The 21360-nt window shown below is 39.1% G+C and overlaps 2 protein-coding genes across 3 annotated transcripts; one reads left to right on the top strand and one right to left on the bottom strand.

Annotated features, from left to right (window-relative positions):
• The first annotated feature begins 7 nt into the window (after nt 1-7).
• Nucleotides 8-2288, top strand: LOC144632887 (uncharacterized). The gene is made up of 5 exons (XM_078491642.1): nt 8-129; nt 237-454; nt 619-703; nt 797-946; nt 1274-2288. Exons 1-5 carry the CDS (start codon nt 15-17, stop codon nt 1804-1806), a joined length of 1101 nt encoding a protein of 366 aa, XP_078347768.1. The 5' UTR covers nt 8-14; the 3' UTR covers nt 1807-2288.
• Nucleotides 2289-2880: 592 nt separating this feature from the next.
• LOC144632802 (uncharacterized) lies at nt 2881-19639 on the bottom strand. 2 transcript variants are annotated; one of them, XM_078491541.1, is made up of 12 exons: nt 17728-19639; nt 16886-17185; nt 15474-15563; nt 14904-14975; nt 14258-14448; nt 13430-13580; nt 11569-11789; nt 10230-10368; nt 9456-9685; nt 8622-8763; nt 7861-8029; nt 2881-3090 (listed from the first exon to the last, which is right to left on the bottom strand). In XM_078491541.1, exons 1-12 carry the CDS (start codon nt 19451-19453, stop codon nt 2940-2942), a joined length of 3582 nt encoding a protein of 1193 aa, XP_078347667.1. In that variant the 5' UTR covers nt 19454-19639; the 3' UTR covers nt 2881-2939. The 2 variants fall into 2 exon arrangements, with proteins under 2 accessions (XP_078347667.1, XP_078347668.1); XM_078491542.1 differs by having other exon boundaries at nt 10230-10371; nt 11599-11789.
• Nucleotides 19640-21360: the final 1721 nt, after the last annotated feature.

The following is a 21360-nucleotide window of genomic DNA, read 5'->3' as shown; positions in this document are numbered from 1 at the left end:
TGTCGCACAACGCGATGGATAGCTTACGACTGACTCAGATAGCCCTTGTCATTTTTAACATATTCCTGGTAGTGTTATTTGTGGTGGCGAGAGAAGACTTTTGCGGAAGCGTTTTTGAAACTCAAATTGGTAAGTAAACATAAACTGAGGCTAACACTTTCTTCTTTCCTTCTTTTTAGTCTATTTATAATAGTACATGTGTTAGACAAAAAATACTTTAATTTTACTCCTTTTAGATCATGTATTACTTGGTCACGTCATGAGCAAGGCTAAAGTTGTTGACGAGTTTGAATGTCAGCTAAAATGCCTCGGAAATAACAGTTGCAAGTCGTTTAACGTTCATCCCGATGGTAGCAATGCAAAACGCACTTGTGAGCTAAACAACAAAACCCGACAGATGAAGCCAGGTGATTTTAAATGGAAGAAAGGATCTACATACTATGGCCCTGGTCAGGTTAGTTCAATAGCATACTTTCTCATTTCCTGGCTAAAAAAGTAGCCTGTTTGATTTGTTGTCAGGTCAGTAAAATCCATTGGCTCCTTACAATGTTGATAAATCGTGAAACAGATTAGATTATGATATTAAAGTGTTTTCTTTCACATCTTAACCCAACCCAGGTCTCCTGCATCGATGTTCCCCGTGAGCGGAATGATCAAACAAAGAAGTGTCACCCGGGATACAAGGGAAAACGGTGCGAAACACGTGAGTAGTGATAATTTGTGTCTCAATAATTTTTAGCAGTTTTAATCGAATTGCCAAAATTGCCGTTAAAACACGTTCTATTTTTTTTTGTAGGTATGAAAGGTTGGTATTCCCATCACCCTGCTCATTCCTGCAAGGACATCCGGGATTCTGGAGACTCCAAAGGAGACGGCAAGTACTGGATCGACCCTGAGAAGAGTGGAAACCCTTTAAATGTCTTCTGTGACATGGCAACTGACGGAGGTAAATGGAGGATTGTAATGTCATGGAAATTTTATCAATTCTGTTCTCATAACGACTGCACAAAGCTTCAAATTAATTTTCAAAACACTGGCCGTTGCACAAAATATTTCCGTCAGACAATTATTTATTCCGATCCCATAGTTTTGATTTTTGAATTGCAACAGAGAGCATGTGACGTGTATTTGCACTTTCTAAACTTTTAACGTTTTGATGCTCTTTCGTTGTTGTTGTTGTTGTTGTTGTTTTTCATGATAAATTGCAGTGTTATAGTACTTTACCTGCTAGCATCGTTAAGTCACGCGAGCAATAAGGCTTGTCTTATTTCAGGGGGTTGGCTTCTCGTCTCCAGTGTTGTGATTGACAGTCCATCCTCCCCGGCTCAGGTGCCGGTTGAAACGTCATACCGTGGAATAAGCAGCTCTAGGATGGTTCTGGCTAAAAGTGCCATGCAGAAGCTAAGAACACACTTGCCTTTCACTCAACTGAGATTCCACTGCAGTAAACAACAGGGACGTACGTTCCACGTGACCACGGTCGCTAACAGCACTGGTGAAGCTGTAGTCCAGTACTTCAGCGGTCGGACGGATGTCCAGCCTGACGCCTGTGGCTCTTTTTTAAGAATGGACGATGACAACTCGCGACTAGCAGGAGTTTGCAATAAGTGGGGAAAAGAAAACGGCGTGTATGAAGTTGGAAAATGGGGGCACGATGAAAACGCGAGAAGATTGTTCCACTACCCTACTTTTAAAGTAGGCGTATATCACTGGTTAATTGCTACAAGCTACGCAGGACGAAAGGACTGTGATGACAAAGCAGGTGGATTATCGTCTGGGGACTTCTGGAAAATCTTCGTTCGTTAAAAAGATGCCACAACAGCTCACAATAACTTCATATAAGCGCACGAACGTACTCATGAGATGGTAAATGTTTAACAATTATTCGCCTCAGGCTCAGTGATTATTGTTGAATAATCCCCAGGACAATGTCTCCATCGAGTTATAGAAACAATTTTTAACCAATCAGCCCACGTATTTACTTTGTGCTATTTTCAAAGATAAATTATCGTCATCATTAGATCTATAAAACCGTTCCAGGCCAATTTTGAAAGGAATATCTTTTGTGTGAGATCACAAGCCTTTCTCTTGTGGTTTGTTCTCTTATTGGATGTTTAGTTCTCGGTAGTGTTAACATAGCACTGCAGTGCTGTACTTGTGAATGTACTTGTTTCTCTTTCGTCCGCCATTGCTACCACACAATCTAAGCCTTTGAGCCTCGCTTTCATGCGGCTTCCGGAAACAGTCTGAATCGCTGTATCCGCGCAAAACGACAAAGTAAATAAGGTTATCCTCGAGCCAGGTGGCCCATACTGCCGGTGATTATCCCTGTTTCGGTAGCATTAAGCGCCTGGGAATATTTTTTTACTCCCCCTGGATGGGATACTAGTCCATCCGGCACACTTACCCCCCAGAATTATTTCGTCGGTACCCATTTATGCACCTGGGTGGAGAGAGGCACTGTGAGAGTAAAGAGTTTTGCCCAAGAACACAACACAGTTACTCCGGCCAGGGCTCGAACCCGAACCGTTCATTCTTGAGTCCAGTGCGCTAACCATTAGGACACCGCGCATCCCAAAAATGACAAAGACCTGATATTTTTCCCGCCGTCCGGAACGACCTAACCCTGATTAATATTGATAGGCGAAAAAGAGAGCATATCTTTGATTAACCAAAAAAAGATGGACATTGTTTTGGTAAGAATATATATACCACGCAAGCGACGTGGCAACTCCCAAAGTATTTAATTTATATTTGATTTGCTAGCAGAAGGAAACAAAGTTATTCAAGAGTGAAACTTTGCGTGCAAATCCGAGAACAATGTTCAGTGGATTTTAATTTGGACTTATGTGCATTGAACTGATCAGAGCATTGACTATCTAACCACAAATGCTGTCAAGGACATATTTATTTCTTTCACAGTTATTTACAAGTGCAAATTATTGAGTCTCAACTTGGTCATCTTCATCGGGCTTTGCATCTTCTTCTTCTTCTTTTTCGAATTCTTTTTCTTTTTTCTTATCTTTGGTTCTTATATTCTGTATTGACTTCTTGATTCTCTGAAGGAATCCTGATAGAAGTGTGATCAATCTGCACGGAAAGAGAAGCAAAATGTTAAATGAATATTGCAAGGTTGCAAACTAGCTTGAATGTTCACTAAAAATAGTACTTTAAAGTCCTATTAAATTTTTCTTCCACGGCTAAGATGAAGCCCCAGAAGAACCAAAATAAGATATCGTTCCTGGAAATTAATTTGCGTTAGTGGTCAATTCTGTTAAAACATGTAATTTGTGAGACTATAATTAAAAGATTGAGACTGCACGGACAGTTACTTAAAGTTTCACGCACGAGGCGATCATCAGACTGTGCCGTTAATAGCAGTTGAAAGAAAATTTAAACTACATTCATGGAGGGCGGTTTGAGCGATCCTGCTTTTGATTGGCTGCATAAAACTTGTTTTCGTGCCTGCACTTGGTGATTAATTCAGATCTCTTATTGAGGAGAGTAGATCTGTCAGCGGATAGAATGCAGAGCTTCTCTGTCAGACACAAATTGCAGCGAGACGGGTTTTCCCTGTAAGAGCTTGCTCGCGTGACAATTGACCACTTGATTGAGAAATCGGTGTTTTTGTCTCTTTGGTCCCAGATGTACTTTGATAGGACAGTGTCGTGGGAATGTTTACGATGCTTGAAAGAGACCTTGTGGTTGTTATATCTAGTTTTGAAGCTGTGCTCCGTCATGCCAATATAGACCTTCGATTCGCCGGATGTGGTGGTGACAGTTGCTTTGTAGATGACGTTGTTGACAAGGCATGCACCGTCAAGAGGGCAAAGGTCCTTGTTTCTGCAGTTGCATGATTTAGACTTGACGTGTGTGTCGTTGTTTGTTAGGATCTTGGCTCGTGCAACTATAGCTGACAAACAACGACACACACGTCAAGTCTAAATCATGCAACTGCAGAAACAAGGACCTTTGCCCTCTTGACGGTGCATGCCTTGTCAACAACGTCACCTACAAAGCAACTGTCACCACATCCGGCGAATCGAAGGTCTATATTGGCATGACGGAGCACAGCTTCAAAACTAGATATAACAACCACAAGGTCTCTTTCAAGCATCGTAAACATTCCCACGACACTGTCCTATCAAAGTACATCTGGGACCAAAGAGACAAAAACACCGATTTCTCAATCAAGTGGTCAATTGTCACGCGAGCAAGCTCTTACAGGGGAAACCCGTCTCGCTGCAATTTGTGTCTGACAGAGAAGCTCTGCATTCTATCCGCTGACAGATCTACTCTCCTCAATATAATCACCAAGTGCAGGCACGAAAACAAGTTTTATGCAGCCAATCAAAAGCAGGATCGCTCAAACCGCCCTCCATGAATGTAGTTTAAATTTTCTTTCAACTGCTATTAACGGCACAGTCTGATGATCGCCTCGTGCGTGAAACTTCAAGTAACTGTCCGTGCAGTCTCAATCTTTTAATTATAGTATCCTGCTCTGCATGTATTTGCATCGAGCACTCGTACGATTGTGTGAAACCATTTACATTTTTCTTTGTTAATTTGTGAGACTGATTGATTTTAAGGATGCCGCTAAGGAGTGAAGCATCATAATAAACTAGCCTATTTATGTCAAGTTCCCTGTTTGTATCACATAAATCCTTTAATAGTTGCCGGTGCGTAAGGAACTTTATCGCAAGTCAGGGGGGGAAGAAACTCCCTTTGTTACACGACTGAAAAAGCGGTCATAGCGGTGCCGGGCAACCGAATGTGCGCAGTAGCTATCGAATGGTTGCTAAGCTAAAGGGCACAGTGAATAGCTTGACAAAGTCATTGCCTAGTTCGCATTTCTTGGTCTTGACCGTGCACAGAACACAATAGCTATTTGCATTTTGTGAAAATATTGAAGGACCGCAGCCAGGATACAACATATTATAAAATTTGAAAACAATCTCTGACTTAAAAACTTTAAAAATACGAGCTTTCGGCTGTTTGAACTACAGCCTTCGACGGGTAAAATGTAAAAAGGTAAAATATGCAGTGTGTGAAGTTGCAAAATAAAAATGCTAATAACTAAGAATATTTGTTAAAAAGAATGTTGTACTGTCCAGGTAGAGGACAGGAATTGTTATCCGCATTGGGAGTTAGCTTCGAATGCCACGCTTCCAACGTTTTTCTTGTTCTAAAGCCGCCTTTGTCAATGACAGATCAGCTGACAGATGCATTATCAAAGTCAATCGCGTGATTGTTGGACCAGACGTGATTGGCAATTCTTGAACCTTTTGCCGCGGTTTTAACAATTCTCAGGTGTTCTTTTTTCCTGGTGTTGAAGGCTCTGCCCGTCTCACCAATGTAACACCATGAACACTCTGTGAGCACAAGGAATTTTATAGACAACGTTTGTCTGCGATTCCAAAGAAGGTAGAAATTTTGGAGCCGGGAACTGTTGTTGGAGGGTGGTCAGTGGTCATGTGTCAGCTTTCCATGACACATTAAATTCAATCGACGCTAACATTTCTTCCACCATCGAAACTGAATGTGATGGAAAGATCTCTTTTCTCGACACCTTAGTCACCCGAAGAAATTGTGCCATCGCTGTCGATGTTTATAGAAAGCCCACGCACACAGACAGATATCTAGATTATAATTCTCACCATGATAATAAACACAAGGTTAGCACGACGGCAACTCTTTTACACAGAGCCCTAAATTTACCCAACCCTTCCGAAGGAAAACAACGAGAACTTAACCGAGTTCATTCAGCACTTGAATCTAATGGTTACCCATCGAAGTTCATTAAAAACATCCAGTCTAACAAAACCCGACCCTCGACAGTGTTGTCCCCGGAGGAACTTGTTGGAACATTTTTCAAGATGGTCGAGGCGCCCGAATCACACAAGTCATTCGCCTCTCTACCATACATTAAAGGCGTAACAGAACCTCTGACCCGTGTCCTCAAAAAGCACGATATCACAGTAGTAAACAAACCACTGACCACCCTCCAACAACAGTTCCCGGCTCCAAAATTTCGACCTTCTTTGGAATCGCAGACAAATTAAACGTTGTCTATAAAATCCTTGTGCTGAGTGTTCATGGTGTTACATTGGTGAGACGGGCAGAGCCTTCAACACCAGGAAAAAGAACACCTGAGAAATGTTAAAACCGCGGCAAAAGGTTCAAGAATTGCCAATCACGTCTGGTCCAACAATCACGCGATTGACTTTGATAATGCATCTGTCATTGAACAAAGGCGGCTTTAGAACAAGAAAAACGTTGGAAGCGTGGCATTCGAAGCTAACTCCCAATGCGGATAACAATTTCTGTCCTCTACCTGGACAGTACAACATTCTTTTTAACAAATATTCTTAGTTATTAGCATTTTTATTTTGCAACTTCACACACTGCATATTTTACCTTTTTACATTTTACCCGTCGAAGGCTGTAGTTCAAACAGCCGAAAGCTCGTATTTTTAAAGTTTTTAAGTCAGAGATTGTTTTCAAATTTTATAATATTTGCATTTTGTTTGTTCTTTTGAAGTTTGCCGGACATCAAAACAACAAACAGTGATAATGGTGGCCAGTCTGGCAAAAGTAGGGCTTGCGAATTATACCAATTAAAAATAGCTCCAATGATTCTGAAATGATTTACCATTTTTTGGTTGTTAAATGTTAACCGTGACCAATTTTTCGCTTGGTATTCCAAAACATTCTCAGTGACGTGAAACATCAGGTGAAAAATCAGTGGCGTGAAACATCAAGCTTAAACACCGCCACTATTCGCATTTCAAACAAAACTTTGGGTGGCGTCTTTCTTAGCAACGGCTTGATTGATATAGACTCGCACCGTTTCCAGGCACTGCTATGTCTCCAAAGAAAAGTGGCGACTTTCTTCCCCCGCCCCCCTGTCGCAAGACTTTTAGATTGATTGATTGATTGATTGATTGATTGATTGATTGATTGATTGATATTGATTGATTGATTGATTGATTGATTGATTGATTGATTGATTGATTGATTGATTGATTGATTGATTGATTGATTGATTGATTGATTGATTGATGATTGATTGATTGATTGATTGATTGATAATAACGCACAATGCTGTGGGCAAAACTGTTTCCCTGAACTGTTTTCCAGAGCTCGCAAAATTTGTTTTGACACAAAATTTGTGTCCAAGACACAAAAATGTTTCTGGTTTGTTTGTTTGCTTTGTTAAGTTTGTTTGTTTCTTTTCCTTTCAGAACAATTTGTGTCCGCAACAAATGTTTCCAGGTTTGCTGAAGCAGGGAAACAAAACAGTTTTTTTGTATCCCGCTCATTTGCTCATCCAAGAAACATCACGAGCATCAATGTGACCGGAACAATGTGCCCTCTTTTGCCACGGCCTTTTACATTTAATTGGGCTCCAAACTTACGTACGTTTGCAAGCTATTTTTTGGTCGCACAATTGAAACCTAGCAACCTCGTAAAGAACCCCTCCTCTCCTTTCTATGACTTTGCAAAGTTCAAAACGTAAACCTCGTTTACAAAATTAGCCTTAGCTGCTTAGTTTGAGAAATAAGTCGTTTATAGAGTACAGTCGGTGCAACAAGTGCCATTTGATGGCGAGATCACTTCCCCGAGAACTGACTGAGCCCGCGGCTTTCGTCCCAGAGGTTGCTATGTAACACGACGTATTTATACGCGCGACGGCTTTCGGAGTACTCGTGAGCGCTCGCGCTAGTTTTTGATTGAATAAAACATAGTAACTACTAACTATGAATAAAATAATTCTGAAATTCTTCGAGTGCTTCAACGAAGATTTACCAAAAGTGGTACTTATTCCCCCGACCAGAGTACACGGCTAATGCAGCATACCTGCCATCCAAGTTGTATCTGCCCACTATAAACATCCAAACTGGTGTGAGGACCGACGTTATTGTTGTCTTCAGGAGAATTCGTCCCAGGCTACTGTTAAAGAAGTCTGTTTTCACGTGATACTCCTTGATTACAGTCTTGAATGATTGTTCTTTACACCAAGAGTTAGCTAAATATTGGAAGCAAACAAACAAACAAAACGTTTAACGGATAACACTACTTAAGATGACTATCAATTTACAAACCTCTAGCCTGCGCTGCAGCCGGTCAAGTTTAACGTTCGTTATAGATTTGAATCACTGATTTTTCTTATATACAAAATAGCTTTCAAATAAAAGGAAACCTAGTTTCCCCAGGTACGAAAAAAACACAAAAATAATAATTAACCAAACATATGTAAGGTTGGCTGCGACTGAGGAATACCAACAACAATATTGAAAAATGGCCAGTTCTCTTAAGATGCGCCGACCTTTACTGAAAAGGCAGCAATAAACTCTTTACAGATTACAGTTAGCTGATCCCTGTAGAGAAACACGTTCATGCCACGATTTATTTTAAAGGGAAGTTTAAACACAAATTAATGTTTGCTGTAGCGTAGCCAACGCCGGAAGCTGGAAACAAAGGGAAGAAAAATATATCTTACTAATCGGTCTCAACTTATTTTGCACGTAGAAAATGAAAACCTAAAATGTACATTGCAGCTTCAACGAAAAAAAGCTGTTGGGTTTTGCCACATGTTTGATTACGCCAGGGAACCTTACCTATTGTGCATCCAAAGATGGATAATTTGTCCAAACAGTTAGCACTCCCAGCTTCATCACACACAAATTGAAGGTATCGAGCTGCGACCGGTGAAGCAAATTTGCACATAAAGATCCATTCATCGTTCTTGTAGTAATATGACTACAAAGCAAAAGAAAAAGAAGATTCTAGCTGTAATAAATCTTGCCGAATCATCGTAGTTCAATTCCAATACTTGCACTCTCTACCGGATTCTTCACCACTTTTAAGGAGGTATCCAAGTGGGCAAGGCGTTAAGCGCATGTGACGGACAGAAATAAGAAAGATAAAAGCCACATTGTGTACACAATTTTTTGTTAAACTGAGGTGATGATTGAAGGAAAGAGGTATTTTATTTATAACACTTTTATTACGAGTTATTTATTGCCACCGACTCAACCTGGGACAGGATTTAAGAAGCATTATTTAGTTGGTGTTTTGAATCGTATTGAATTGTCAATAGCCATGGGATCAATACGCCACTTGCAGCGAAGAGGCAGCATCTAGGAAATTTATGAGAGTCAATTTTCAAACTTAGCCGAGAAAGAAATTATGATCAGGAAACTTAATTCATTTACCTAAAAAAATTAGAAAGAGAGACTAGAATACTTATGTACACGATAGACAGACCAACTAACCTATAAATGGCCGTTAAAAGCACTTCAATTACTTTTTAAAAAACAAGTTATCAATATTTTAGGTAACATACTAAGGAATGAACCGCCACCTAATTCTTAGAAGTACTATTTAAAATTATTGTATAGAAATCAATAAGTACAAGGAATTAATTTATTTATTTATTATTATTCACGCACCTCAATTTCAAGACCTTCGCGGTAGTTCGTTAGCAGTTCAGGGTTGTTACCACTCAGTAACAGAGCATGACGTTTAGGAGTTTTCGCTATAAATTGATAACTCGAGATGAAACTGCATGTCGGCAAATCAAACAATGGATATTCGTTATAGATAATAGTTAAATCCTCTTCATCACACTCCATGCCAAGCTCTCTGAATTTAGACCATTTAGTGCCACACCACTGCTTATCTGATAGAAAAAGAAGAGAGATCAGTCAGTCAGTCAGTCAGTCGGTGGGTTGGTTGGTTGGTTGGTTGGTTGGTTGGTTAGTTGGTTTCTGGGTCGGTTGATCGGTTGGTTGGTTGGTTGGTTGGCTGGTTGGTTTGATAGCTGGCTTGCTTTGCTGTAACTGGTAAAAAAAATTACAAGTAAAAATCCAAAGGAAACACTTAAGCAGAAATGCATATACTTTTTGGAAGTCATTGGCAAAGTTCTCTATAAGGAACGTGCAGTGCCCGCTAATGTAACCGGCAGGCTTTGGTCAGAATTAAGTCATTTCAAGCTGCTCTTTTCCAGCTAGTTTAGCTCGTAAAGTTGGTTTGGTTAACCAGTTACCTTTTTCTTTAGAACAAAACATTTTACAGAACTTTCGAATGGTATTAATTTAAAAGTCATTTCTTTATTGTTCAAGCTTCGAATGTTGCAGTCAATCAGTTCCCTAATTAACTCCTTATTTTCGTATACTATATATTGTTTAACCATATCACGTGCCAGTGACTCATTGCTGACTTACCCAATCTACAGCCATTGATCTGTAATTTGTTTAACGTCAGAGATTTGTCAGCTTCATCTGGAATGAACTGCACGTATCGTGCTGGGATTGGTTCATCTAAGCTATTGTAAAATAGCCATTCACCTTTCACAAACTCCATCTTAAAACAAAATTAACAACTAACAGTTAGAATTCTCCATTGCACTGGTAATATCGCTACCAAATATTAAAATGCCTTCGGAATTAATGGCCAACCATGGAAGTTTGCGTGTAACTCAGGTCATTGTTGCTACGAGTGAAGGAACTCAAATAATCCCCGGGAAGGGTACGCCCGAGGATCTGCCCGAAGGGTGTAAGGTATTTCACGAGTCAGAGTATACAAAAGGGTAGACAAACTGTCATTTACTAAAAGGTAGTTAAGAGGCCTTTCAAGAAACTTCGAACAGACCCACCGAAATGTCGATTCATCAAAAAAGAAAAAAAGAAAAAAAAAAGAAAAGAATTCAAAAAGAAAAAAAGAAAAAAAAAAGAAAAGAATTCAAAAAGAAAAAAAAGAAAAAAAAAGAAAAAAGAAAAAGAATTAAAAAAGAATTAAGGAAAAAAAAAGAAAAAAGAAAAAAAAAGAAATTAAGGAAAAAAAGAAAGAAAAAAAGAAAAAGAAAAGAAAAAAGAAAAAAAAGAAAAGAAAAAAAAAGAAAAAAAGAAAAGAATAAAAGAAAAAGAAAAAAAGAAAAAAAAAAGAAAACGAATTAAGGAAAGAGATGCAGTATCCTATTTGTAGGTATGTGAAAAGAGTACCATTCTCTATGGGAAATATATGCTAGAGTTACCTTGTAAGTCAAAAATGGTACATAAAATGGTAAGGTTTTGGACATCGGTGAGGAGCCATAGCCGCATAAAAAAAATTAGTCCCACCTCCCTCTGCCCCCTCCTCCCCCCACGCTCCCACTGAAATGTTCTATCTATCCACGATACGAGGGTTCACCGTAAAACGGCGTCGATGAAGGTAGTAAAGTAAATCTGTCGTTCCGACCCTTATTTTATAATAGGCAAATATTTTGTACATTCCAGTGACGAAGAAATGAGTATGACACAAAACGGCAGCTGTGTGGAATCCTAGAAAGGAGGTTATATTATCAAACGTTTATTTTAAGTACTTAGCCAGTACCCATTATTTTCTTTGAAAGGAATTATAAGGTTTGATTTGAGTGAAAATTTAGTTGGAAAACATTGATTTAATTGTTTTATTATTTTATCTGATCTGATTTGATTTGTTTTGTTTCCGCAACTCAGCAGCCGTATCCTTATAAAGACGATGAGAGATTTTTCAAATTCAAATTAATTTGCTTTAAGATTATACCTCAGATTCAATATGTCCGTCATATTCCTTTAACAGCATAGAGTTTGTACCGCTGGTCAGCATTTTGTGGCGTATAGTTCCATTCGATGCAAATTGGTAGCTGGTGATTAAACTGCAGGCTGAAAACTTTTTTACGTCTTCTTTGTTAAAAAGGGAACTCTGAGGATCATGGCACAATATGTCATCAGATGTGAATTTTTCAGGGTCACATTTAGACTCCACTGAAAGCAAGAACAAGACAAAATGAGAAAATGAATTATTTTTACTTTCTACTTTACTTCTCAGCTGTATTTGTCTCAAACATGATAGAGATAAGCTGCATTATATTATACATTAGAATTACTTTGAAACATGTGATTGGTCGAGGCATTCATTCAATACACAGTAGCATGTGAACTTGACATGATAACCCAATATCTACAGCAGATATTGGGTTATCATGTCGAGTTCAAAGTTTGCCTAGAAGTTTCCAAGCCCGTCGTCCGTGTAGTGCTGTCAAACTTTTGAAAATATGGCTGATCGATTCGCCTCCGTTTCCGAAGAGGAATTGAAAGCTTTGATGGCGAACAAAGATTCTAAAAACACCAAGAGGACAACAAAAACAAGTGTAAAAATTCTGAATGATTATTTGAGGGAGAAGAACCTGGAGGAACCACAAGCTAAAACCGCTTTGGCTAATGTTCTGACGAAGTTTTACGCCGGCGCTAGAAAAAGTGATGGCAAATTGTTTCAAAACGTAAAAACAAATATTTAATTCTGTTTTCGCATGATATCGTGAATTAGTAAAACGCGTGTCTGTGTTATCCGAAGCCGAAGGCTGAGGCAGATATAATAACACAGACCTCGGTTTTGATAATTCACGATATCATGCTCAACCTCATCCAATAATTGCTTATTATACACCATGAAATTAACATTTTATTTTTTGCTGTTTTAATTTAATCGTGCATTTAAATTTCACATTCGACCAATACCGCACAGTTCTTAAGTCTGGTAAATCTTTTACTACACAGATTCTACTCCAAAATCTATTCGCATGTACAGCATGAGAAAATGACCACCTCGATTCTGACAGTGCAATCTTGGTTTGAAGCTGCTTAAAAGCGCTGCCTTCGCTGGGTAAATAAATTAATTTTATAATAATAATAATAATAATAATAATAATAATAATAATAATAAAATAAATAACTTAAGCGCAAACAAAAAACATTGCGCATAGAATAAGTAAAAAACTAAAAAAACACGCTAAAGAATGAATGACTATAAGAAATGTACAATAAAAGCTAAAATAAGGTCTTGATGGCTTCTGAAACTGATAGATGAATTTTTTTCACTGGATCGTTCCATAATAGGGGCGGCCACATGAAAAGAGCGATCCCCAAGCGTTGCGGTGATTACATTGCATTGGCTATAATTAAGGCGTAAACCATTGTTGGAACGCAGGTAATGTCTTCCAGCAGTTTCTCTAACGGAAATAAGTTCACCTATGTAGGCTGGAGCAAGACCATGTACGGAGCAAGACCATGAACGTTTTGGAGTAGTTCGTGGTAGACTTTGTATTATCACTGTGTTTTCTTGCAAGTGCCAGGCCTGTGTTTCATATAGGACAGCCCTCTGTAACTGAATTGGTGAAACCCAACACAGAGCGATAAATTGCCCACCCCCGGTAAAATATCAGACATCCCTGTCCCAGCAAGATTCTACTTTTTTGGAGAAGAGTTTTTTGGACATCCCTTTTCATGATTAAGAAAGACGCTGCTGAATTGTTTGGCCTAATGAGGTTTTTATCAAGTTTGACCAGGTCTATTACAGAGGGGTGTTACAATTAATTAGGAAAACAAACATACACGTGAGTTCATACCTACAGTACAGCCACCCACAACTAAATCATTCAAACATTTTGAATTTTCAACTTCATCAGCGGTAAATCGCATAAAGCGAGCGAAAACCGGTTCCGGCAAGAAGTAATGATACTGCCAGGCATCTTCATAATTGCTTTGAATATAAGTTGACTGAAAAAAGAAAGAAGATTCAAGTAAGGAAACAGGTTAGCATTGTACCAAGAGTAACGTTACAGATCATGTGCCCGCCACAGACATGTAGGGGCCTTTTCAAACAATTTCGGCATTGGTTCAATGATTATGGGACTTTTGGCATAGTCGTTCCAAGTTGCTGAAGGGACACTGAATTATGATTCCAAATATTTTTCCAGTTACACTTCGCCGAGTTCTACTTGAAGCTACTTACGTTTTTTTAACCCTTAATATATAGCAATTTCTAAAAGAAAGAAAGCGTTTTTACAGTTAAATTGATTTCTTTGGCGCTACGGTGCTAAATTTCTCTTAACTTTGCTAGAAATGCACTTTTTCACACTGCAGTAAGATTTTGAAGAAGTTTTCGTGTACAAATGTGTAACATTTACTTTGACCCATGCGCATAAGCCAAAATTTGGACTTTTTTGCTGAACCGTTCCGATTTTTTCTTTGCTCCTTTCCTTTTCATTTTCTCTGCTTTTTTATTCTGAAAGGTTTTTATCTTAATCAATGGAAGAGTCTGGAAACGAGACCATGATCAAGTACAGGTATAGTCCCGGAAAAATCCGGGCTTAGCATAATAAGGGTTAACCGAGGCTTAGTAACTTGACCTGCATAACTGGAGGAATTGTTTACAGAGCCAGTTGTGGATATACCTTCATGTTGACATCACCCTCGTATTCCACCAATGACGAACTGTCGTTAACACTGGTGTAGAGTTTGTGCGGTGGGCTATGAAAATGAGTTATAAAGCTATAACTCGTGATAACACTGCATGGAGACAACTCTTCGACAGAATGATCATGATATGTTGAACCATCTTTTTCTTCGTCATAACATGGCACATCTATCCGGAAAGAAAAGAGAGTTAGGTGACGACATCTAAAATGAGTACACAACTATTTCTGCACGAGAGAGCTTTTCTAGTGGCCAAAGTTGTTGATAGCAAGAGTTAAGTAATTTGTATTCACTGCGCATGTCAGAGTATATGTTTTGGTGTTGAAACCGCTAATAACAAACACTAGCTTTGTTGTCCTCCGTCTCCTTACGGACCTCTTTATATTACGGCAGGGGTATATCCCCTTGCGATACGTTCCTGATTAAGGACAGTTCACCTGGTCCCAAAGAACCATAATTCATATAATTTTCACTTCGATAAGACAAGCACCTCTATGACGCGGACAATCAGTTCGTTCGGCCCCGTATTGTCCGTATTGAAGAAGATCGACTGCATGTGCCTTCTTTAACTTCTGTTTTACTGCTCATATTGTTTAAGATTTTTATTATACCAATAATACATACCAATCTTCCAACTTGTTGAGTAGTTTCCTTCTTTGTGTTCTTTAAATTTCAGTTTACGAACAGTACAGAATCCTGCAACATCAACAAAAATTGGCTTATTATTATCTTAAACGAGGCAGTCCCTTCGAGGCCCGCCCCCAATCACAACTGCCCAATTTCAGGATGCAAAGAACCAAATAAATTAATGATCTGTGCCATTTCTGTTTCAGCCATCATAAGACGGTCCCTGCCTTATGATGGCTGCGATAGAAATGGCAAATCTCCCACCAACGGCTAATTGAATTGGTCAAAAGCACAACAATTTAAAAATATATATTGGAACATTTTTTTTTATTCAATGGGGGCAAATATTTTTAACATCTGCATATTCTCTTATAGAGTGCTTAAAGTCCTAACAGCTGATAGTATTGACAATGCCGAATGTGTTTAGAGTCATAACACTAACACAAACCTAACTTGAGAAGCCTGAGCTCCAAGGAAATAAAAAATTGAACCTTGAGATCAATTTCATGTATACTACACTTATGCTGAACCACTTTACCAGTAATATAAAATGATTATTGATCTTGCCTGCATTTTCGATCGGTTGTTCCTCATCAACATCTGTGTTGTTGTTAGTATCTAGTGGATATAACTCTTCTCCCACGGTGACTTCTCTTTCTATTGGACATATTAAAGCAAGGAACGTAAAACACATGAGAAACTGGATATATATTAAAGGGCTGAAAAGTCAAGATTCAATAGTCGAAAGCAGTCAAGAGAAAGAAAAGAGAGAAGTCTGTTTTACAAACTACTAATAAAAGTCTGTGTCCGAGCCATGTGGCCCATACAGCCGGAGCTTATCCCGGTTACCGTAGCATTAAGCGACTAGGAGTATTGCTACTCCCCGCTGGATGGGATGCTAGCCCATCGCAGGGTTACCCCCCAGCAGTAAATTCGCCGGTACCCCCTGGGTGGAGAGAGGCACTGTGAGAGTAAAGTGTCTTGCCCAAGGACACAACGCAGCGCCCCGAACCCGGGCCGTTCGACTCGGAGTCGAGCGCGCTAACCATTAGACCACCGCGCCTCCCCCCAAAATACTAATAAAGCAACAATAAATTAATGCTGAGTCCCTTCACTGGAATGGTCTCATAGACTGTAGTGTAGACTTAGTTAAAACCACATTGTATAGCATATGAGTAAAAAAAGCACAACCACACGAGAGTACTGTTCAAAGCTTTCATTTGAATGGTCACACACTAGAGTGTCTCCACAGACTTAAAAGTTAGAAAATACAGTCAACTCTCTCTAAGACGGACACCGTCGGGACTGGCCCCAACTGTCCGTCTTAGAGAAGTGTCCGCCTTATAGAGAGTCGAGGTAACGTGACACCAGGAATTTTGAGATGATAAAGCTAAACGGCTATGCACAATGAATACACGTCTGTTTTAAGAAGCTTACTTTAGTAAAACCTATAAAGTGGAACAAAAATAATATCAGAAATTCGACTCGTTTGTTCATTACAAACGGTAATACTGTAAGTAGAAAACTACCTCTTTGGTGCCCATACACTTGCGCAGAGAATTAATACGTTATAGCAGATTGTTTTTGGTAAGATTGGTATTCTAAAGGGGCTGACTTCAAGTTTCGAAGTATAATTCACTAAAAAAATCACTTTTTGTGCGTGTCCGTTTGCGGTTTCAAGGTGTCCGTTGTCCGTCTTAGAGAGGTGTCCGTCTTACAGAGAGTTTTGTTACAGTAAAATGACTGAAAAACGGCAGGGACCATCACCAGGTGTCCGTCTTGTAGAGGTGTCCGTCTTATAATATTTAAAAAAAAAAGAAAAAGTTACAGATTGTGGGGTCGTGTAAATTAAGTATTTAAGGTGTCCGTTAAGAGAGAGTTGACTGTAACTCTCAATGATCGCCCTCTTCTTAGATTTAACTGTCAAAGACTACAAAAGATAAAGAAAAGAAAAAAATAAACTATTAAAAATCTTTCACCTTGGTCTTGTTGTAAATGAAATGTTATTGTTCCCTTACAGCCACCTTTCTCCGTTTCAACGACGTAGATTCCAAAGTGTCTCCAGTCTACAGAACTAATGACGAGGATCTCGGAAATTTTGTCCTTTTGTAAAGTTCGTTGGAATGCCATATCAGGGTCGTCGGGAACTTCAGGAATCACTTGCGCGTCATAAGTCCAGGTAGTCCTCAAGCCTCTTTCTGTCTCTATTGAAAGCGATATTTCATCGCCTGGCAGAGCGAAAACTTGTGAAGGCGATTTCGCGATGAGATGTGGTTGTGCTGTAAAGAAATTTTTAATTATTAGCTAATGTGAGATTATCATTGTTGAATCCTTATTGTTCCGTCTTTTTTTGCGGGACTTGATTTTCTCGATTCTTGCGATTTTCAATAAATTGAGAAATTAAAGACCTGCGAAAAAAGGTACTCGCGAAAAACAACGACGCGAAATACCTGTCTATATAATTCGTTATAATTAATCAACGTAAGCGTAAGTTTATTAGTAATTATCTTGGTAAAGTAGTCAAAATTGCTTCATTTTAATTGTTACAGAGGGACATGGCAATAAGTTTTAAGTTCCGCTTTATTGTATGGTTTTGTTCCGTGTGATTGGAAATTATTGCGCCAATTTTGAGACTTACTGTTTGTTAATGTAGACCCGTTTTTCGACAAGATTTCGTGAAATTTAGTTCCTTTAAGCGTATTTTTTTGGCCAAATCGCGAAATTTAAGTCCCGCGAAATATGCCCGTCTAATATTCAGTCAAGGCTATCATGAAAATTATAATTACTTTAACTGAAAATATATATATAAAAATACACTCACCTTTCATTTTAAATTGGCCCACTGCGCTGGAGGTCCCAGAATAAGAAGAACCATCCACTTGGACCCAAGTGTCTTTTTGAGTTTCTTTGATAGTTATCTTTTTTAAATTGGCAGACAGTTCAAACAATGGGTCCTCCTCGAGAGATATTTCTTTATTTATTTTCTTTTCTGAAAATCCATATTTCCATTTGATACTTTCCTCCAAGACTTTAAAGCCTCCAGAAACTTGAACATTTAAACTTCCTCTCTCCCCTTGGCAAAGTTGTAAAACACTTGGACGCAACGACAAGCTCATAGGATCCCGCACATCGAGTCTGAAATTTCCCTTGTAAGTGCTCTGCTGAATTTTCGGATTTCCTTCGACGAAGGTATACTGTACATAGTATTTTCCAGCGTATTCTTTCTTGACGTTTTTTATTTCTATCTTGCATAAATGTTGTGGTGGGACATAAGCTCTTAAAATGAACGATTGTGCAAATCTAACTAATTTCGAATTTTCAGAATTGATACTAAGACCACTCGCCAGGTGAATGCCAAATGCGCCAAATTTTATTGTCTCGCTATTTCGCCCGTTCACCAAGATTATCTCTACATCTTCGACGTTGGATTCTTTGAGGTAGGGACGACCAAACGAATCAAAAAACAAGAACCAAACCTGTCTTACTGTGCATTGTGGAATCCTGCATTCGACTAACTCTAACCTGCTGTCATCATCATCTGTTATTTTGGATTCGTCGGACTTCTCTCGAGCTACCAAGCACTGCGGTTTAGAGTGAAAGTCATCATCTCTTGGTCGGCAAAGATTTGATTCCCAGCCTTTACCAGACATGCACAATCGCGGCAACCCTTTGTCATCCTCCTTGAGAGTCGCGATCACGCGTCCCTCGTATTTGGGAAACATTTGTCTTATTAATGTGAATCTATCAGGCTCCGCACTATACATTTCAAAGTATCCGTTTCCATTGCCATACATGCACTCCGAACATTCTTGTACAACACAGAACTGTTTCTTTAAACCACTTTTAGTTGAGGTTGTAATACACCATGGACTGTAATCGCCACTTGGATTCCTGCAATTTCTGTGTTCTTTACTGAAGTCCACATCGTAATCACTGCTATCATCGTTTGGATAATCCTGAAACCAATACTGACATTTAGCGGGCGGGTTACTCTTTGTGAGGAAGGCATCTCCCTTGTATTCTTTTCCTTTACCGTAGTAGCAGTCTGTGTTAAACCACCACTTGTAATCATCGCACGTTGTGAATGTGTACTTATCATGATTAAATTGACATAACTTAGGATCGGTGGGATAGCCCAGTGGCGAATGCAATCGAGTAATGACCCAGATAATCTGAAACTTCGGCCGGCTGTTGACCATTGCCTCGCAAGAAACAACGAGCATTTCGGTTGCCATGGGAAAACCACCTTTACCAAATCTTAACGTAGTTTGGTGCTCCTTGATGTCATCATCCAAAACAAGGCTGGTGGATTCCGTGAATGGACCCGAGCTTGCTTTGTTGATGAGCTCCCAGCGATACTGAGAGAAACCAGGGATGAAGCAATCCAGCGTGCCGTTGTCCGAAGTGCCAATGAATTCAACGTGCCTAACAGCCACTGGAACGCTTGACCACTTTGAATTGACGACTTCTACTTCTTTGTCCCAAAAGGTTGCTTGAACTGTTATTATTGAGAAGAAGAGTACCCAAATAATTAATCGCAGCTTCATTGTGGTTTATGCCCCGTAAGCCATTAGATTCGCATATGACAATTACAACAAACCATAATTGTTGTATCGCCACGAAAAATTCTTCATTTTACAGCGACCATCATCGGACATCCTATTGGTTAGGACCGCGCTTTGATCAAAATGTTCATGATTCATTGAAACTGATCGCAATTCAGTCCACGCGCATCAAGATGCCAACTATGACATCATTTGTTGCTATCTCGATTGCATTCTATAGCGCGCGCGCAGCAGACATGATATTTTGCTAAGCATTCCTTCTGCGCATAAAATCACGTGTAATTATGAAAGCGCGCACATTTACAACATGACGGTTCTTTACTGTTACATTCGTAGAGAGATGATCATTCGTCTCGCAAAGACCACAAGTAAAAAAAAATTGATTTAAACTGAACTGAATCTTCCTTTCGAAAAAAGATGGCGACTGGTACATTTTCCTATAATTCCTAGCGCGCGAAAACGCTAAAAACGCTAATAGAAACGCATAGAAAAGTTTAAAAAAACTTTTAACCCGCATGAACAATGTTGCTAGTACAAGGGCAAATTTCGCAGAAACGTGGCTGTCTTTTGTGCTCTTTTGGCTGTGCTAGGTTCACAAGGTGTTGTAATAAAATGTACAGCCTCATTTTTTCCCAAATTTTTACGGTGGATTGTAATTGCGTATGGAAACCGAGTATGGAACAATAGACCTCTTTAGCTACGTATGTAAATTGCCCATTTCCGATCATGTGAAATTATCCATTTATTTCCACGTGAATTTGGGTAACATCACGTGATTTGAAATGGTACAACAAACAAACGAAGCTAAAGGAGTCTATTCATGTCAAAAAATAGATTATCAGTGAACACGTTGTCTAATTCGGTACTTTGAGGCACTCCTCATGATTCCTACAAGAGGCCACACTACAAAAAAATCGAACTTTAACGATAGATTTTTTTCTGGATCCGTTCAACAAATTTGATTGGTAGCTGTCAACTTCTATCAAACATGCATTAATTTATTCCTTGTGGTGGATAAAGACATATCCTTTTTTCAATTGTTTCCATTTTCCTCGTGTTTAAAACTATCAAAGATTAACATTAAAGGTGTCAATATACGAATGATCTACTTCCAAATTAAATATCCCACGAATTATGATTTTCAGAACCGCCAAACGCTTTTATATGCCAGTGCGTACATAAACTAGAAATATTAAATCACCATTGGCGATATTCAATGTAAGCCCCAACAAAGCAACTCGTAACAGATTTGATCTCTTCTTCCCCCGTTATGCCTTTTGCTGTAATATTATAACTTAACTATGTATCCTATACTTAATGAAGATGGGCTGTGGATTTCGCACTTTTTAAGAGCATTTTAGTCTATTCTCAGAAGGCAAGCAAAAACTGTTCAATGGTATTTCGATCGTTCCCGGTAATTTTCTGACGATTGTCAAAGACTTTCGTAGATTTCCGGAGAAGATACGAAGTTATACCATTTGTCAACAAATCGTATTTTCAACTTTATTTACCTTCCCACTCAACGGAAAACCGCGATAAGCGCTAGGAGAATACAGTTGAATTCAACTTGTATGTATACGCAACTTCCAAATTGCTGACATGTACGTAGGCTGCAAGGCCGGGCATCTTTTTCAAGGCCGGCTCACGTCGTCCCAGTCAACCATTTTGTCCCTACAAACGACACCTCATGACATTGTCTTCTAAGGGATTGTGTCAGTGGGGTTTCACTGATTACATTCCACAGGTGCGCGATAGCTATATATACAACGATTGAGGGGTAGCGTGAGATTTCGGACAATAATTTTATTTAACAGTAACCACGAAATATCCGTAAAGCTTACTAATTTTATTTAAAAAAAAACTGGATGACGATTTTTGGCAGCCTCGTT

Source organism: Oculina patagonica, chromosome 12 (assembly GCF_052425735.1).
Source record: "Oculina patagonica isolate OP01 chromosome 12, crgOcupat, whole genome shotgun sequence".
In the NCBI taxonomy this organism is placed as follows: domain Eukaryota; kingdom Metazoa; phylum Cnidaria; class Anthozoa; order Scleractinia; family Oculinidae; genus Oculina; species Oculina patagonica.
This window is presented reverse-complemented; position numbering and strand designations above follow the sequence as displayed.